We start from the raw sequence: 13,789 nt of genomic DNA on the forward strand, positions 1-13,789 counted from the left end.
CAAATGAAAACTAACACTATAGTCTCTGATAATGTCACTGAGGAAAACATCTAAATAGGAAATTAGAAAGGGCCAAGACTAGATCACTGGGTAACGCCAAAGAGCAGGAAGACAATCCATTGCAAGTCATTCTCTGACTATGATTAGACAATTAAGGAAGAAACCAAATGAGAGCAGTTGCACCAAATTGGTGAAAGCCAAGGAAAGTGATAGTCAACTGTGCCAAAGATTGCATGCCAGGTCAGGAAGGACATGGAAGCATTATTAACATTGGACAGTCCAAGCAGTCGCAGAATATGTAAATGCAAATAACCAAACTACTGAGGTTCGTGAACATAGCTCAGTCCATCACACAAATGAGCCTTCCACTCATTGACTGCATCTGAACTTCCCACTGCCTCAGGTAAGCAACTGCCATAAACAAAGGCCCCTCCCACCCTCTTCCATCAGACAGAAGATATAAAAGTTTGTATACACACACGAATAGATTCAAGAACAGCTTCTTCCCCCTGTACTTAGACTTCTGAATGGACCTTGCAGATTTTAAATTTAATGTGGATCTTGCTCTTTGTGCAACTTCTCTGTGGCTGTAACATAGTATTCTTCACTCTGTTTTATTACCTGTATACACTTTTGTATGGTATGATCTGTCTGTATTGCATGCAAAACAAAATTTTTCACTGTACTTGGGTATATGTACTAATAATAAATCAAATAAATCAAAACAACTCAACGGGATACTAGTATGTGAATGGAATAATCCAACTCATTCATCACTTTAAAAGACTTTGGTCTATGAGCCTGTCTCAACCCAGTGATAAACAACTGAAAGACCTGTGCACATCCAGTGAAACCCCAGACAATATGATGTGACCATATATTCTTTTGTTTTGGGTGTTATGTGACTTCTGACTTTGTCCACCCCAGTCCGAAACCGCCACTTCATATGACATCAATAACCAATTTGAATTTGCATATTCCAGAGCAGAACACAACATTCCATAATCCTTTCCAAATTATGTCAGGCTTAAATCCAATGCTACGTAAGTTCTAGCAGCAATTGAGAAAATAAATAATTCACAGGCAGACTTGATTCAAAAGTTTGTCAGTCAGTAATCTGATTATTCATAGGTGTGACCCAAGTAATTGTAAACAACATGGAGTTCTTTATATTTTAAGCTGGCCTCAGAAGGTGGTCCCTCTACTCAATCTCACGAAGTGGAAAGGTCAGATTTAACATCTGTATCCAAACATTATTGGAGATCTGAAGAGGATGCAGAGGAGACAGACTCAGATGCTACAGAGTGGGATACAGGTAATATTGAAAATTCCAAATCTATCTACATTTTGTTGCCCATTTAGGATAAATAAGGATTTTTCTTTTCATTGAGGGTAATCAGTCTTTGGATTTCTTTACCGCAGAGGCCTATAAGACGTAGAGCAGAAATTAGACCATTCAGTCCATTGAGTCTGCTCTGCCATTCAATCATGGCTGATAAATTTCTCATCCCCATTCTCCCCGTAACCCTTAATCCCCTTGATACTCAAGCACCTATCTATCTTAGTCTGAAATATACTCAATGACCAGGCCTCCACAGCCTTCTGTGGCAATGAATTCCATAGATGCACCACTCTCTGGCTGAAGAAGTTTCTCCTTATCTCTGTTCTAAAAGCTCTTCCCTCTCTCTCTAAGTCTATGTCCTCGAGTCCTAGTCTGTCCTACCAATGGATACACCTTCATAACATCTACTCTGTCCAGGCCATTCAGTATTCTATATGTTTCAATTAGTTCCACCCTCAGCCTTCTAAACTCCATTGAATATAAACTCTCAATCCTCAAACATTCCCTGTATGTTAAGCTTTTCATTCCTGCAACCATTCTTGTGAACCTCCTCTGACCATGCTCCAAGGCCGGTACATCCTTCCTGAGATATGGCGCCTAAAACTGCACACAATACTCCAAATGTGGTGTGACCAGAGCTTTATAGAGTATCAAAGTACATCCCTGCTTTTATATTCAAGTCCTTTCAAAATAAATGCCATCTTGCAATTGCCTTCCTAACTACTGCCTCTAGAGGCAGTATATTCCAGCCTGAGATAGGTAGGTTTTAAATCAGTGAGGGTCATGGGGATAAGGCAGAAAAGTAGAGTTGAAGACAGTAAGATCAATCATGATCCCACTGAGTGGCAGATCAGGCTCGATAGGCTGAATGGCCTACTTCTGCTCCTATGTCTTAAGACATTTATTTAAAATTAAAATATAAGTAACTATGATCTTTATAGGTGGTTAGTTTGAGGAATGTTCATCACAGTCAGTCAAATGAACCTAAGCAGTTACTTCTTGTTTGGCTTTGTCATGAAAAAAAAAGGTTTTATTTTTTGTTTTGTTCCTTAATGAAGGGATAAATGACCTAATTACTTTCAGGAACTTCCAGTGATCTGGCTGAAGAGGAAGAGACATTACAAGATGATGACGAGCTGATTCAGGTGACTGAGGAGGCTGAGCATTTGGAGGCAGATAGAATGATCGGAGATGAAGACATTCAGAAACAAGTTAAGCATGCGACTGCCCGTGTGGCTAAAATCCGGGATAGTCTCCTGGCCTTTAAACCTGAATCCCTTTCCAGATCACAAGCTGACAGTCACGGTGATGGTAAATGGGAGGTATGTTTTTTTTTAATCTTTGCTCTTGGGAATTTATCATTGGCATTTATTAACCAGTCACTAGTTCTTCTTGAAGAAAAATAACTTGTGTTTAGATAGTGCCTTTCAGAAGCTCATGAACACTGTTTCTGAAGCATAGTCACTGTTACATTATTGGAATGATGGCTCCCAATTTCTGCACAGCCAGACCCTAAAAGCAGACAATTTATTTTAATGCTGTTATTTGAGGAATAATGGTTAGCCAGGATAGACCAAGCTCCCATGCTTTGCTTCAAATTGGTGCCATGGGATCTTTTATATCTACCTGAAAGGGCTGACTGGACCTCTCAATTGAAAGGCCACCCTTTGACATGTGGCAGTACCATAGTATTGCACTGGAGCATCAGCTTAGAGTTTCTGCTCAGGTTCCTGGTTGTGAGACTTGAAGCCACAAGCTTCTCCCTCAGAAGCAAGAGTGCTCCCAGCTGAATCAGTGTCGATCACTTGAGAAGCTAGTAGTAAGTTATCTCTACTAACTGCTATGTGACGAGGGAGCACTCACAGGAATGTTAGGTCAGGGTGTTCATGATTTTGACCTAGTGGTGAGTAAGAGCCGAAAATGTGTTGCTGGAAAAGGCGCAGCAGGTCAGGCAGCATCCAAAGAGCAGGAGAATCGACGTTTCGGGCATGAGCCCTTCTTCAGGAATGAGGAAAGTGTGCCAAGCAGGCTAAGATAAAAGGTAGGGAGGAGGGACTTGGGGGAGGGGCGTTGGAAGTGCGATAGGTGGAAGGAGGTTAAGGTGATGGTGATAAGGTGAGGGTGATAGGCCGGAGTGGGGGTGGGGGCGGAGAGGTCAGGAAGAAGATTGCAGGTTAGGAAAGTGGTGCTGAGTTCGAGGGTTGGGACTGAGACAAGGTGGGGGGAGGGGAAATGAGGAAACTGGAGAACTGAGTTCATCCCTTGTGGTTGGAGGGTTCCTAGACGGAAGATGAGGCGCTCTTCCTCCAGCCGTCATGTTGCTATGGTCTGGCGATGGAGGAGTCCAAGGTCCTGCATGCCCTTGATGGAGTGGGAGGGGGAGTTGAAGTGTTGAGCCACGGGGTGGTTGGGTTGGTTGGTCCGGGTGTCCCAGAGGTGTTCTCTGAAACGTTCCTCAAGTAAGCGGCCTGTCTCCCCAATATAGAGGAGGCCACGTCGGGTGCAGCGGATGCAGTAAATGATGTGTGTGGAGGTGCAGGTGAATTTGTGGTGGATATGGAAGGATCCGTTGGGGCCTTGGAGGGAAGTAAGGGGGGAGGTGTGGGCGCATGTTTTGCATTTCTTGCGGTTGCAGGGGAAGGTGCCGGGAGTGGAGGTTGAGTTGGTGGGGGGTGTGGACCTGACAAGGGAGTCACGGAGGGAGTGGTCTTTTCGGAACACTGATAGGGGAGGGGAGGGAAATATATCCCAGGTGATGGGGTCCGTTTGGAGGTGGCGGAAATGACGATGGATGATACGGTGTATATGGAGGTTGATGGGGTGGTAGGTGAGGACCAGTGGGGTTCTGTCCTGACGGTGATTGGAGGGGCGGAGCTCAAGGGCGGAGGAGCGGGAAGTGGAGGAGATGTGGTGAAGAGCATCGTCGATCACGTCTGGGGGGAAATTGCGGTCCTTGAAGAAGGAGGGCATCTGGGTTGTACGGTATTGGAACCTTCGCCTGCAACCGCAAGAAATGCAAAACTTGCGCCAACACCTCCCCCCTTACTTCCCTCCAAGGCCCCAAGGGATCCTTCTATATCTGCCACAAGTTCACCTGCACCTCCACACACATCATTTACTGCATCCGCTGCACCCGATGTGGCCTCCTCTATATTGGGGAGACAGGCCGCCTACTTGCGGAACATTTCAGAGAACACCTCTGGGACACCTGGACCAACCAACCCAACCACCCCGTGGCTCAACACTTCAACTCCCCCTCCCACTCCACCAAGGACACGCAGGTCCTTGGACTCCTCCATCGCCAGACCATAGCAACATGACGGCTGGAGGAAGAGCGCCTCATCGTCCGCCTAGGAACCCTCCAACCACAAGGGATGAACTCAGATTTCTCCAGTTTCCTCATTTCCCCTCCCCCCACCTTGTCTCAGTCCCAACCCTCGAACTCAGCACCACCTTCCTAACCTGCAATCATCTTCCTGACCTCTCCGCCCCCATGCCCACTCCAGCCTATCACCCTCACCTTAACCTCCTTCCATCTATCGCATTTCCAATGCCCCTCCCCCAAGTCCCTTCTCCCTACCTTTTATCTTAGCCTGCTGGACACACTTTCCTCATTCCTGAAGAAGGGCTCATGCCCGAAACGCTGATTCTCCTGCTTCTTGGATGCTGCCTGACCTGCTGCGCTTTTCCAGCAACACATTTTCAGCTCTGATCTCCAGCATCTGCAGTCCTCACTTTCACCTCCGAGTAAGCTTGGGGCCAATCAAGGATGATAGTGGGAAGTTGTGCGTGGAGTCCGAGGAGATAGGAGAAGTACTAAATGAATGCTTTTTTTCGCTATTCACACTGGAAAAAAGACAATGTTGTCTGGACAATAATGAGTTACAGGATACTAGACTAGACAGGACTGAGGTTCAAAAGGAGGAGGTGTTAGCAATTCTGGAGAGTATGAAAATAGATAGGTCCCCTGGACTGAATGGAATTTATCCTGTGATTCTCTGGGAAGCCAGGGAGGACTTTGCTGACCCTTTGGCTTTGATCTTTATGTCGTCATTGTCTACAGGAATAGTGCCAGAAGACTGGAGGTTAGCAGATGTTGTCCCCTTGTTCAAGAAGCAGGGTAGAGACAACCCTGATAATTATAAACCAGTACGCCTTACTTTGGTTGTGGGTAAAGTGTTGGAAAGGATTATAAGAGATAGGATTTATAATCATCTCAATAGGAATACGTTAATTAGAGATAGTCAACACGGTTTTGTGAAGGGTAACTCACACCTCACAAACCTTTACTGAGTTCTTTGAGAATGTGACCAAACAGGTAACTGAGGATAAAGTGGTTGATGAGATGTATATACATTTCAGTAAGTCATTTGATAGGGTTCCCCATGGTAGGCTTTTGCACCAAATACAGAGGCATGGGATTGAGGGTGATTTAGCGGTTTGGATCAGAAATTGGCTAGCTGAAAGAAGATAGAGGGTGCTGGTTGATAGGCAATGTTTATCCTGCAGTTCAGTTATTAGTGGTATACAGCAAAGATCTGTTTTGGGGCTACCTCTGTTTGTCATTTTTATAAATGACCAAGACGAGGGTGTAGAAGGATGAGTTAATAAACTTGCAGATGACACTAAGGTCAGTAGAGTTGTGGACAGTGCCGAAGGATGTTGCAGTTACAGAGGGCATAGATAAACTGCAGAGTTGGGCTGAGAGATGGCAAATGGAGTTTAATATGGAAAAATGTGAGCTGATTTTACTTTGGAAGGAGCAACAGGAATAAAGAGTACTGGGCTAATGATAAAATTCTTGGCAGTGTATATGAGCGGAGAGATCTTGGTGTCCATGTACATAGATCCTTAAAAGTTGCCACCAAGGTTGATGGGGTTGTTAAGAAGGCATACTGTGTGTTAGCTTTTATTGGGAGAGGGATTGAGTTTTGGAGCCATAAGGTCATGTTGCAGCTGTACAAAACTTTGGTGCGGTCGCACTTGGAGTGTTGCGTACAGTTCTGGTCACCGCATTATAGGGAGGATGTGGAAGCGTTGGAAAGGGTTCAAAGAATGTTGCCTGGTATGGAGGGAAGGTCTTATGAGGAAAGGCTGGAGGACTTGAGGCTGTTTTTGTTCAAGAGAAGAAGGTTGGAGGTGACATAATTGAGACACATAAGATAATCAGAGGGTTCAATTGAGTGGACAGTGATGGTGATGGCTAGCACGAGGGGACATAGTTTTAAATTGGGTGGTGATAGATATAGGACAGATATTAGAGGTAGTTTCTTTACTCAGAGTAGTAGGGGCGTGGAATGCCATGCCTGCAACAGTAGCCAACTTTAAGGGCAACTAAATGGTCATTGAAGAAACAAATGGATGAAAATGGAATAGTGTAGGGTCAATAGGCTTCAGATTGGTTCCACAGGTTGGTGAAACATCGAGGGCTGAAACGATAGGGAGGTGTAATATTCTATGTTCTATTTGGAATATAGGAAAAGCAGGAGAATGTTTGCTGGGGAACTGTTCCACTGAAAATGCATTATATCAACATGACAAATCATGGAATAGAATCCCTACAGTGTGGAAGCAGGCCATTTGGCCTATCAAGCCCACACTAACCCTCCAACCAGCATCCCACCCAGACACACCTCCCTGTCCCTGTAACCCTGCATTCCTCATGGCCAATTCCCTAACCTACACATTTTTGGACTGTAGGAGGAAACCAGAGCACCCAGGGAAAACCCACAGAGACATGGGGAGAATGTGCAAATTTCACATCGACAGTTGCCTAAGGCTGGCACCAAACCTGGGTCTCTGGCACTGTGAAGCTACAGTGCTAACCACTGAACTACCGTCTTACTCACAATAAATCTGCTGCAATATCTTAGCTGCATAAAATCAGACTAAATTTCAACACAGTTGGATAGTTGTATAGAACATATACGACAGAAAGAGCCATTAGAATTGTTAAGGTGGGCCAAGGTAAAGAAAAGCAGATTATTTCAGTATTTTGGGGTCATGATTGGAAGACTGTCAATAGAAGGTTAAATGTTGAAAGATGGAAATAATGGAAATGGAAATAAAAGTCCTCTTTATAAAGCATGGATAGGATAAATAAACAAAGTCTTTTCCCTGGGGTGGGGGAGTCCAGAACTAGAGGGCATAGGTTTACAGTGAGAGGGGAAAGATATAAAAGAGACCTAAGGGGCAACATTTTCATGCAGAGGGTGGTACATGTATGGAAATGTTGGAGGCTAGTACAATTGCAACATCTGGGGTTGGAGGGATATGGGCTAGATACTGGCAGGTGGGACGAGATTGGGTTGGGATATCTGGTCGGCATGGACAATTTGAACCGAAGGGTCTGTTTCTGTGCTGTACATCTCTATGACTCTGAGAAGGTTGAGAGACTGTGGAATTTACTATCAAGATTGGTAGGAGAAAGTGAGGATTGCAGATGCTGGAGATCAGAGCTGAAAATGTGTTGCTGGAAAAGCGCAGCAGGTCAGGCAGCATCCAAGGAACAGGAGAATCGACGTTTCGGGCATAAGCCCTTCTTCAGGAATGAGGAATCAAGATTGGTAGCTGAGTCAGAAACTATGTCAGTATTCAAGAGTAGGTTGGACAACTGGCTGAAGGTAGGGGAGATGAACAAATATGGGAACAGGGTGACAAAAATGATGCAAATTATTTGTCCTGATGCAAAGTAAAGGCTAACACAACTGGTTGCTTTAAAGGCCTATTTTATATTGTAGGTTCTGTTTCAGATAAATGACTTATGGTTAACTCAACTTATGAAGATATGGGTGTACTATAGCTTTTAAGAGAGTTAAAAGGTAGCAGAACTACCTGACACAGCAGCAAGTGTTTTGAACAGGATATAATGTAACATTTGGTCGAACAACTTGATTAGCTGGTTGCCTGGATATAACAAAACAAATCTTTGAGGAGAAAGTGAGGTCTGCAGATGCTGGAGATCAGAGCTGAAAATGTGTTGCTGCAAAAGCGCAGCAGGTCAGGCAGCATCCAGGGAACAGGAGAATCGACGTTTCGGGCATAAGCCCTTCTTCAGGAGAAGGGCTTATGCCCGAAACGTCGATTCTCCTGTTCCCTGGATTCTGCCTGACCTGCTGCGCTTTTCCAGCAACACATTTTCAGCTATAACAAAACAAATTTGAATTAGGCCAATCATTTTAAATAGTAGTCCGAAAAATACAAACTCAAATCAAGTTTGAATTTAGTATATTGGCAGTCCTAAAAGCTGATGCTTTGGGGGTATAAGACCAGGGAAAATTGAACAGTTGAAAGAAGAACTACCAAGCTACCAGCATCTGCAGACTGCCTGGAAAAATAGTGCTCTTAAAGTTACCTTTATCAATCAGTAACCTGTGAAACAGAAATCCCTGGGAAGAAAAGAAGACCGAGAAAGATATAAGAGAAGATTCAAAATCTGGCTGATTTTGAAAATGTGAATTTTTGGTAAATCTTAGGGGTTTTCTTGGACTCGTAATACAGAAGGGAAGGAGTTGTAAGTAGTTGTTAATTATTCCCTGTTATACTTTAAGAAATAAAGTTATTAATTTTTACTTTAAATAATTCTTGGCCTCTTGAATTTTCGCAGATTACAGTATGGGATAAATCTCCTCTGTGTTGCTGGTTGAAATTAAGGAGGATTTACCTCATGATGTAACAAACTGGACAGTGATCTTGGTTTAACGAGAAATAGTATATCTTTTCTGGCTGTGTGCAATGTTCAGAGTTATAATTTAGTGCTCCAGTTCCAATCTTTCTGAAGCAGGTCCTGCTATCAAACTGCCACCTGCACTATTAAGGCCTTAAATGTTTTCAAAATGTTTGATGAGACCATATGTATAAGAACCGCTGATGAATTGCTCATTGCTAGATCTCACTGTAATGCATCACTCTTTGCTGTTTTTAAATAGCAAACCAAGAAAACAAAGAAAAAAATACAAAAAATGTTAAAGGAACAGTTGAAGCTTCAAGACTATATGCCAGAAGATGAAGCTGACCGTATCAATAATGTTTGGGAACTTGCACTGCTTGATCGCTGGAGACTCTACAGGTTTAATTTCTCCATTAATTTGCTAATTAATTGTGCCTGAGATGATGTGTAAGTTTTGTCTTTTTAGATTAAATATTTCAAAAGAGATTATTTTGACAACGCTCCACTCCAACCCATCCACTCCAATAACTAGTACTGCTAAAACAAAAATCTCCCTTAATCCTCACATCAGGATAATTGCAGGACGGACGGACAGACGGATGCGCGCACACATACACACACACCATAGACACCTTAAAAAGTCAAAGACAAATGTGTCCCTCAAACAAATTGAACACACGCACTAGTGCTAATTGTTTTAAGAAGACACCTCCACTGCAATCTAAGGAAGAAGTCTCATCTTAGTGATATGTCAGCCAAATGGATGGCCACGCAGCAGCAGTGGTCCTTGTTGGAGCTAAAGGTAGACCCACTGTGCGTTGGAGCATTGGTAAGTCCAGGTTTTGAGGTCTTAGTGATGGTGATGAGAGAGGACCAGGGTCAAAAGGCTAGGCAGGAGGATTGATGGTGGGGACTCTGCTCCTTTTTAGTTTTGGAGAGGAGTGGTGTCTCTTATAGGCTCACTTGTTGATGGGATTCCTCAGTGTAGGTCGCCCCTTGTAGTAGGTAAAATACTAGCAGTAGTGGGCTAACGCTACAGTTTGTCCATTTTTCTTTTTTATTCATTCATGTAATGTGGATGTCACTAGCTGGGCCAGTATCTATTGCCCATGCCTGGTTATCATTGGAGAGGTGGTAGTGAGCTATATCACAGATCTGCTTTTACACTAAACAGTAAAAGCAGCAAGTGATAGACAGGGCTTGGTGACCATGCAATCAACAGATTGGATCTAAACTTTGTACTCCTGCTATGTTGAGTCATGAATTAAACAGCTAACAGAAGGATGTGTCTCTACAAACATCCTCAATGATTGGGGAGGTAAGCATATTAGTGCAAAAGATAAGGGGAACCAACTTCAGCTGGATTGCCTATTGGACGACCCATCTCGTCTTTCTCCCAAGGACCCCAGCATTACAGATGTCAGTCTTCAGCCAATTCAGTTCATTCTAAATGATGTCAAGAAATGGGATGATTGGGTGGGGGTACTCTTCAGAGGGTCGGTGTGGACTTTTTGAACTGAAGGGCCTGTTTCCACACTGTAGGGATTTGATTAAAAAGAAAATGGCTGAATACAATAGTACTGCAAAGGCTTTGAATTCTGACAATATTCTGGCAATAGTACTGAAGATTTGGGCTCCAGAACTAGCCGTGCACGTTACCAATTTGTTCCTGTATAGCTACAACACTGACTTTTTCCCAGCAATGTGGAAAATTGCTCAGGTATACCCTGTACACAATATGAATGATAAATCAAACCCAGGCAATTACTACCCTATCAGGCCGACTTGCAACCGTGAGCAAAGTGCTGCTATTGACAGTGATATCAGGTGGCATTTGCTCAGTAATAACTTGCTCACTGCTTCTCAGTTTGGGTTCTGCCAGAGACACTCAGCACCTGGCCTCATTACAGGATAAAAGAGCTGAATTCCAGAGGTGAGGTGAATGTGTCTGCCCTGGACATCAAGGCAGCATTTAACCCAGTATGGTGTCATCAAGCTCTAACAAAACTGGAGTCAGTGGGCATCAGGATAAATCCCTTCAGTGGTTGCAGTCATATCTAATGCAAGGCATGTGTTTGGGGTTGTTGAACATCAATCACCTCAGGCCCAGGACACCTCTGTGGGGATTTCTCAGGGGAGGTTGTAGACCCTATCATCTTCAGCTACTTCATCAATGGCCTTTCCTCCATCAGGAAACCAGAGACGGGGATGTTCACTGATGATATGCAATATTTTGATTGTTACTAAACACTTTGTTTTTCTCTGGGAGACCTGATTCCACTGCATTCCAATCAGGGATATATCCGGGCTCATCAAGCCTCACGTCAAATAAAGTCACCAGTAGGGCAGAGTATGATCCCACTATTGAGGGCCAATCTCAGTCTGAAGCTGGCAGCTCTTCAGAATCAGCTGCGCCACCAGGAATAGTGGCCACTGCCTGTATTACAGTAGGACCTACCATGAGGATCACTGATGGATTCCCAGTTATACGTGAGTCATAGTGTCATAGAGATCTAGAGCATGGAAACAGACCCTTCGGTCCAACCTGTCCATGCCGACCAGATATCCCAACCCAATCTAGTCCCACCTGCCAGCACCCGGCCCATATCCCTCCAAACCCTTCCTATTCATATACACATACAAATGTCTCTTAAATGTTGCAATTGCACCAGCCTCCACCACATCCTCTGGCAGCTCATTCCATACACGTACCACCCTCTGTGTGGAAAAAGTTGTCCCTTAGGTCTCTTCTTTATCTTTTCCCCCCTCACCCTAAACCTCCCCGATCCCAAGGAAAAGACTTTGTCTATTTATCCTATCCATGCCCCTCATAATTTTATAAACCTCTATAAGGTCACCCCTCAGCCTCCGATGCTCCAGGGAAAACTGCCCCAGCCTGTTCAGCCTCTCCCTATAGCTCAAATCCTCTAACCCTGGCAACATCCTTGTAAGTCTTTTCTGAACCCTTTCAAGTTTCACAACATCTTTCCGATAGGAAGGAGACCAGAGTTGCATGCAATATTCTAACAGTGGCCGAACCAATGTTCTGTACAGCCGCAACATGACCTCCCAACTCCTGTACTCAATACCCTGACCAATAAAGGAAAGCATACCAAACGCCGCCTTCACTATCCTATCTACCTGCAACTCCACTTTCAAGGAGCAATGAACCTACACTCCAAGGTCTCTTTGTTCAGCAACACTCCCTAGGACTTTACCATTAAGTGTGGAGGCGGAAGAGATTGGGGAGACACTGAATGAATACTTTTCTTCAGTATTTACTCAGGAACAGGGCATTGTCGTCGATGTGAATACTGAGTCACAAATAAGTAGAATGGATGGCTTTGAGGTTTGTAGAGAAGAGGTGTTGGAAATCCTGGAAAAGGTGAAAATAGATAAGTCCCCTGGGCCTGATGGCATTTATCCTAGGATTCTCTGGGAAGCAAGGGAGGAGATTGCAGAGCCATTGGCCTTGATTTTTATGTCCTCTTTGTCTACAGGAGTAGTGCCAGAAGACTGGAGGATAGCAAATGTGGTTCCCTTGTTCAAAAAGGGGAGTAGGGATAACCCTAGTAACTATAGGCCGGTGAGTCTCACTTCTGTTGTGGGCAAAGTCTTAGAGAGAATTGTAAGGGATAGGATTTATGCACATCTGGATAGGAATAATGTGATCAAGGATAGTCAGCATGGTTTTGTGAAGGGCAGGTCGTGCCTCACAAACCTTATTGAATTCTTTGAAAAGGTGACAAAGGAGGTTGATGAGGGGAAAGCGGTAGATGTGGTATATATGGATTTTAGTAAGGCGTTTGATAAGGTTCCCCATGGTAGGCTACTGCAGAAAATACAGAGATATGGCATTGAGGGTGAGTTGGAGGTTTGGATTAGGAATTGGCTGGATGGAAGAAGACAGAGGGTAGTAGTTGATGGCAAAGTTTCTTCATGGAGTGCCGTCAGTAGCGGTGTTCCGCAAGGATCTGTTTTGGGACCATTGCTGTTTGTCATTTTTATAAATGACCTGGAAGAGGGGTTAGAAGGTTGGGTGAGCAAGTTTGCGGATGATACGAAAGTCGGAGGAGTTGTTGACAGTGAGGAAGGATGTGGCAGGTTACAGCAGGATATAGAGAAGCTGCAGAGCTGGGCAGAAAGGTGGCAAATGGAATTCAATGTAGCTAAGTGTGAGGTGATTCACTTTGGGAAGAATAACAAAAAGATGGGGTACTGGGCTAATGGTCGGATACTTGGTAGTGTGGATGAGCAGAGGGATCTTGGTGTCCATGTACACAGATCTCTGAAAGTTGCCACCCAGGTAAATAGTGCGGTGAGGAAGGCATATGGCGTACTGGCTTTTATTGGTAGAGGAATTGAGTTCCGGAGTCCTGAGGTCATGGTGCAGTTGTATAAGACTCTGGTGCGGCCGCATCTGGAATATTGTGTGCAGTTTTGGTCGCCATACTATAGGAAGGATGTGGAGGCACTGGAACGGGTGCAGAGGAGGTTTACCAGGATGTTGCCTGGTATGGAAGGAAGATCGTATGAGGAAAGACTGAGACACTTGGGGCTGTTTTCATTAGAGAAAAGAAGGTTTAGGGGTGACTTGATTGAGGTGTACAAGATGATTAGGGGGTTAGATAGGGTTGACAGTGTGAACCTTTTCCCGCATATGGAGACGGGTATTACAAGGGGGCATAGCTTTAAATTAAGGGGGGTAGATATACGACTGAAGTTAGGGGTAGGTTCTTCACTCAGCGAGTCGTAAGTTCATGGAATGCCCTGCCAGT

The 13,789-nt window shown here is 44.3% G+C and overlaps 1 protein-coding gene across 6 annotated transcripts in view; it reads left to right on the forward strand.

Moving 5' to 3' along the window:
* LOC122564437 (NFX1-type zinc finger-containing protein 1-like) overlaps window positions 1-13,789 on the forward strand; it is a 97,654-nt gene that overhangs the window by 69,057 nt on the left and 14,808 nt on the right. For all 6 annotated transcript variants that reach the window (XM_087978566.1, XM_043719292.2, XM_043719291.2 and 3 more), the window contains 3 exons: window positions 1,180-1,315; window positions 2,426-2,664; window positions 9,271-9,410. In XM_087978566.1, coding sequence (XP_087834692.1) covers window positions 1,180-1,315; window positions 2,426-2,664; window positions 9,271-9,410 — 515 coding nt within the window. The remainder of the gene's footprint in view (window positions 1-1,179; window positions 1,316-2,425; window positions 2,665-9,270; window positions 9,411-13,789) is intronic.

The sequence above is a fragment of the Chiloscyllium plagiosum genome, unplaced genomic scaffold (assembly GCF_037043375.1).
Source record: "Chiloscyllium plagiosum isolate Xiang-an unplaced genomic scaffold, Cpla_swu_hap1 HiC_scaffold_34, whole genome shotgun sequence".
In the NCBI taxonomy this organism is placed as follows: Eukaryota; Metazoa; Chordata; class Chondrichthyes; order Orectolobiformes; family Hemiscylliidae; genus Chiloscyllium; species Chiloscyllium plagiosum.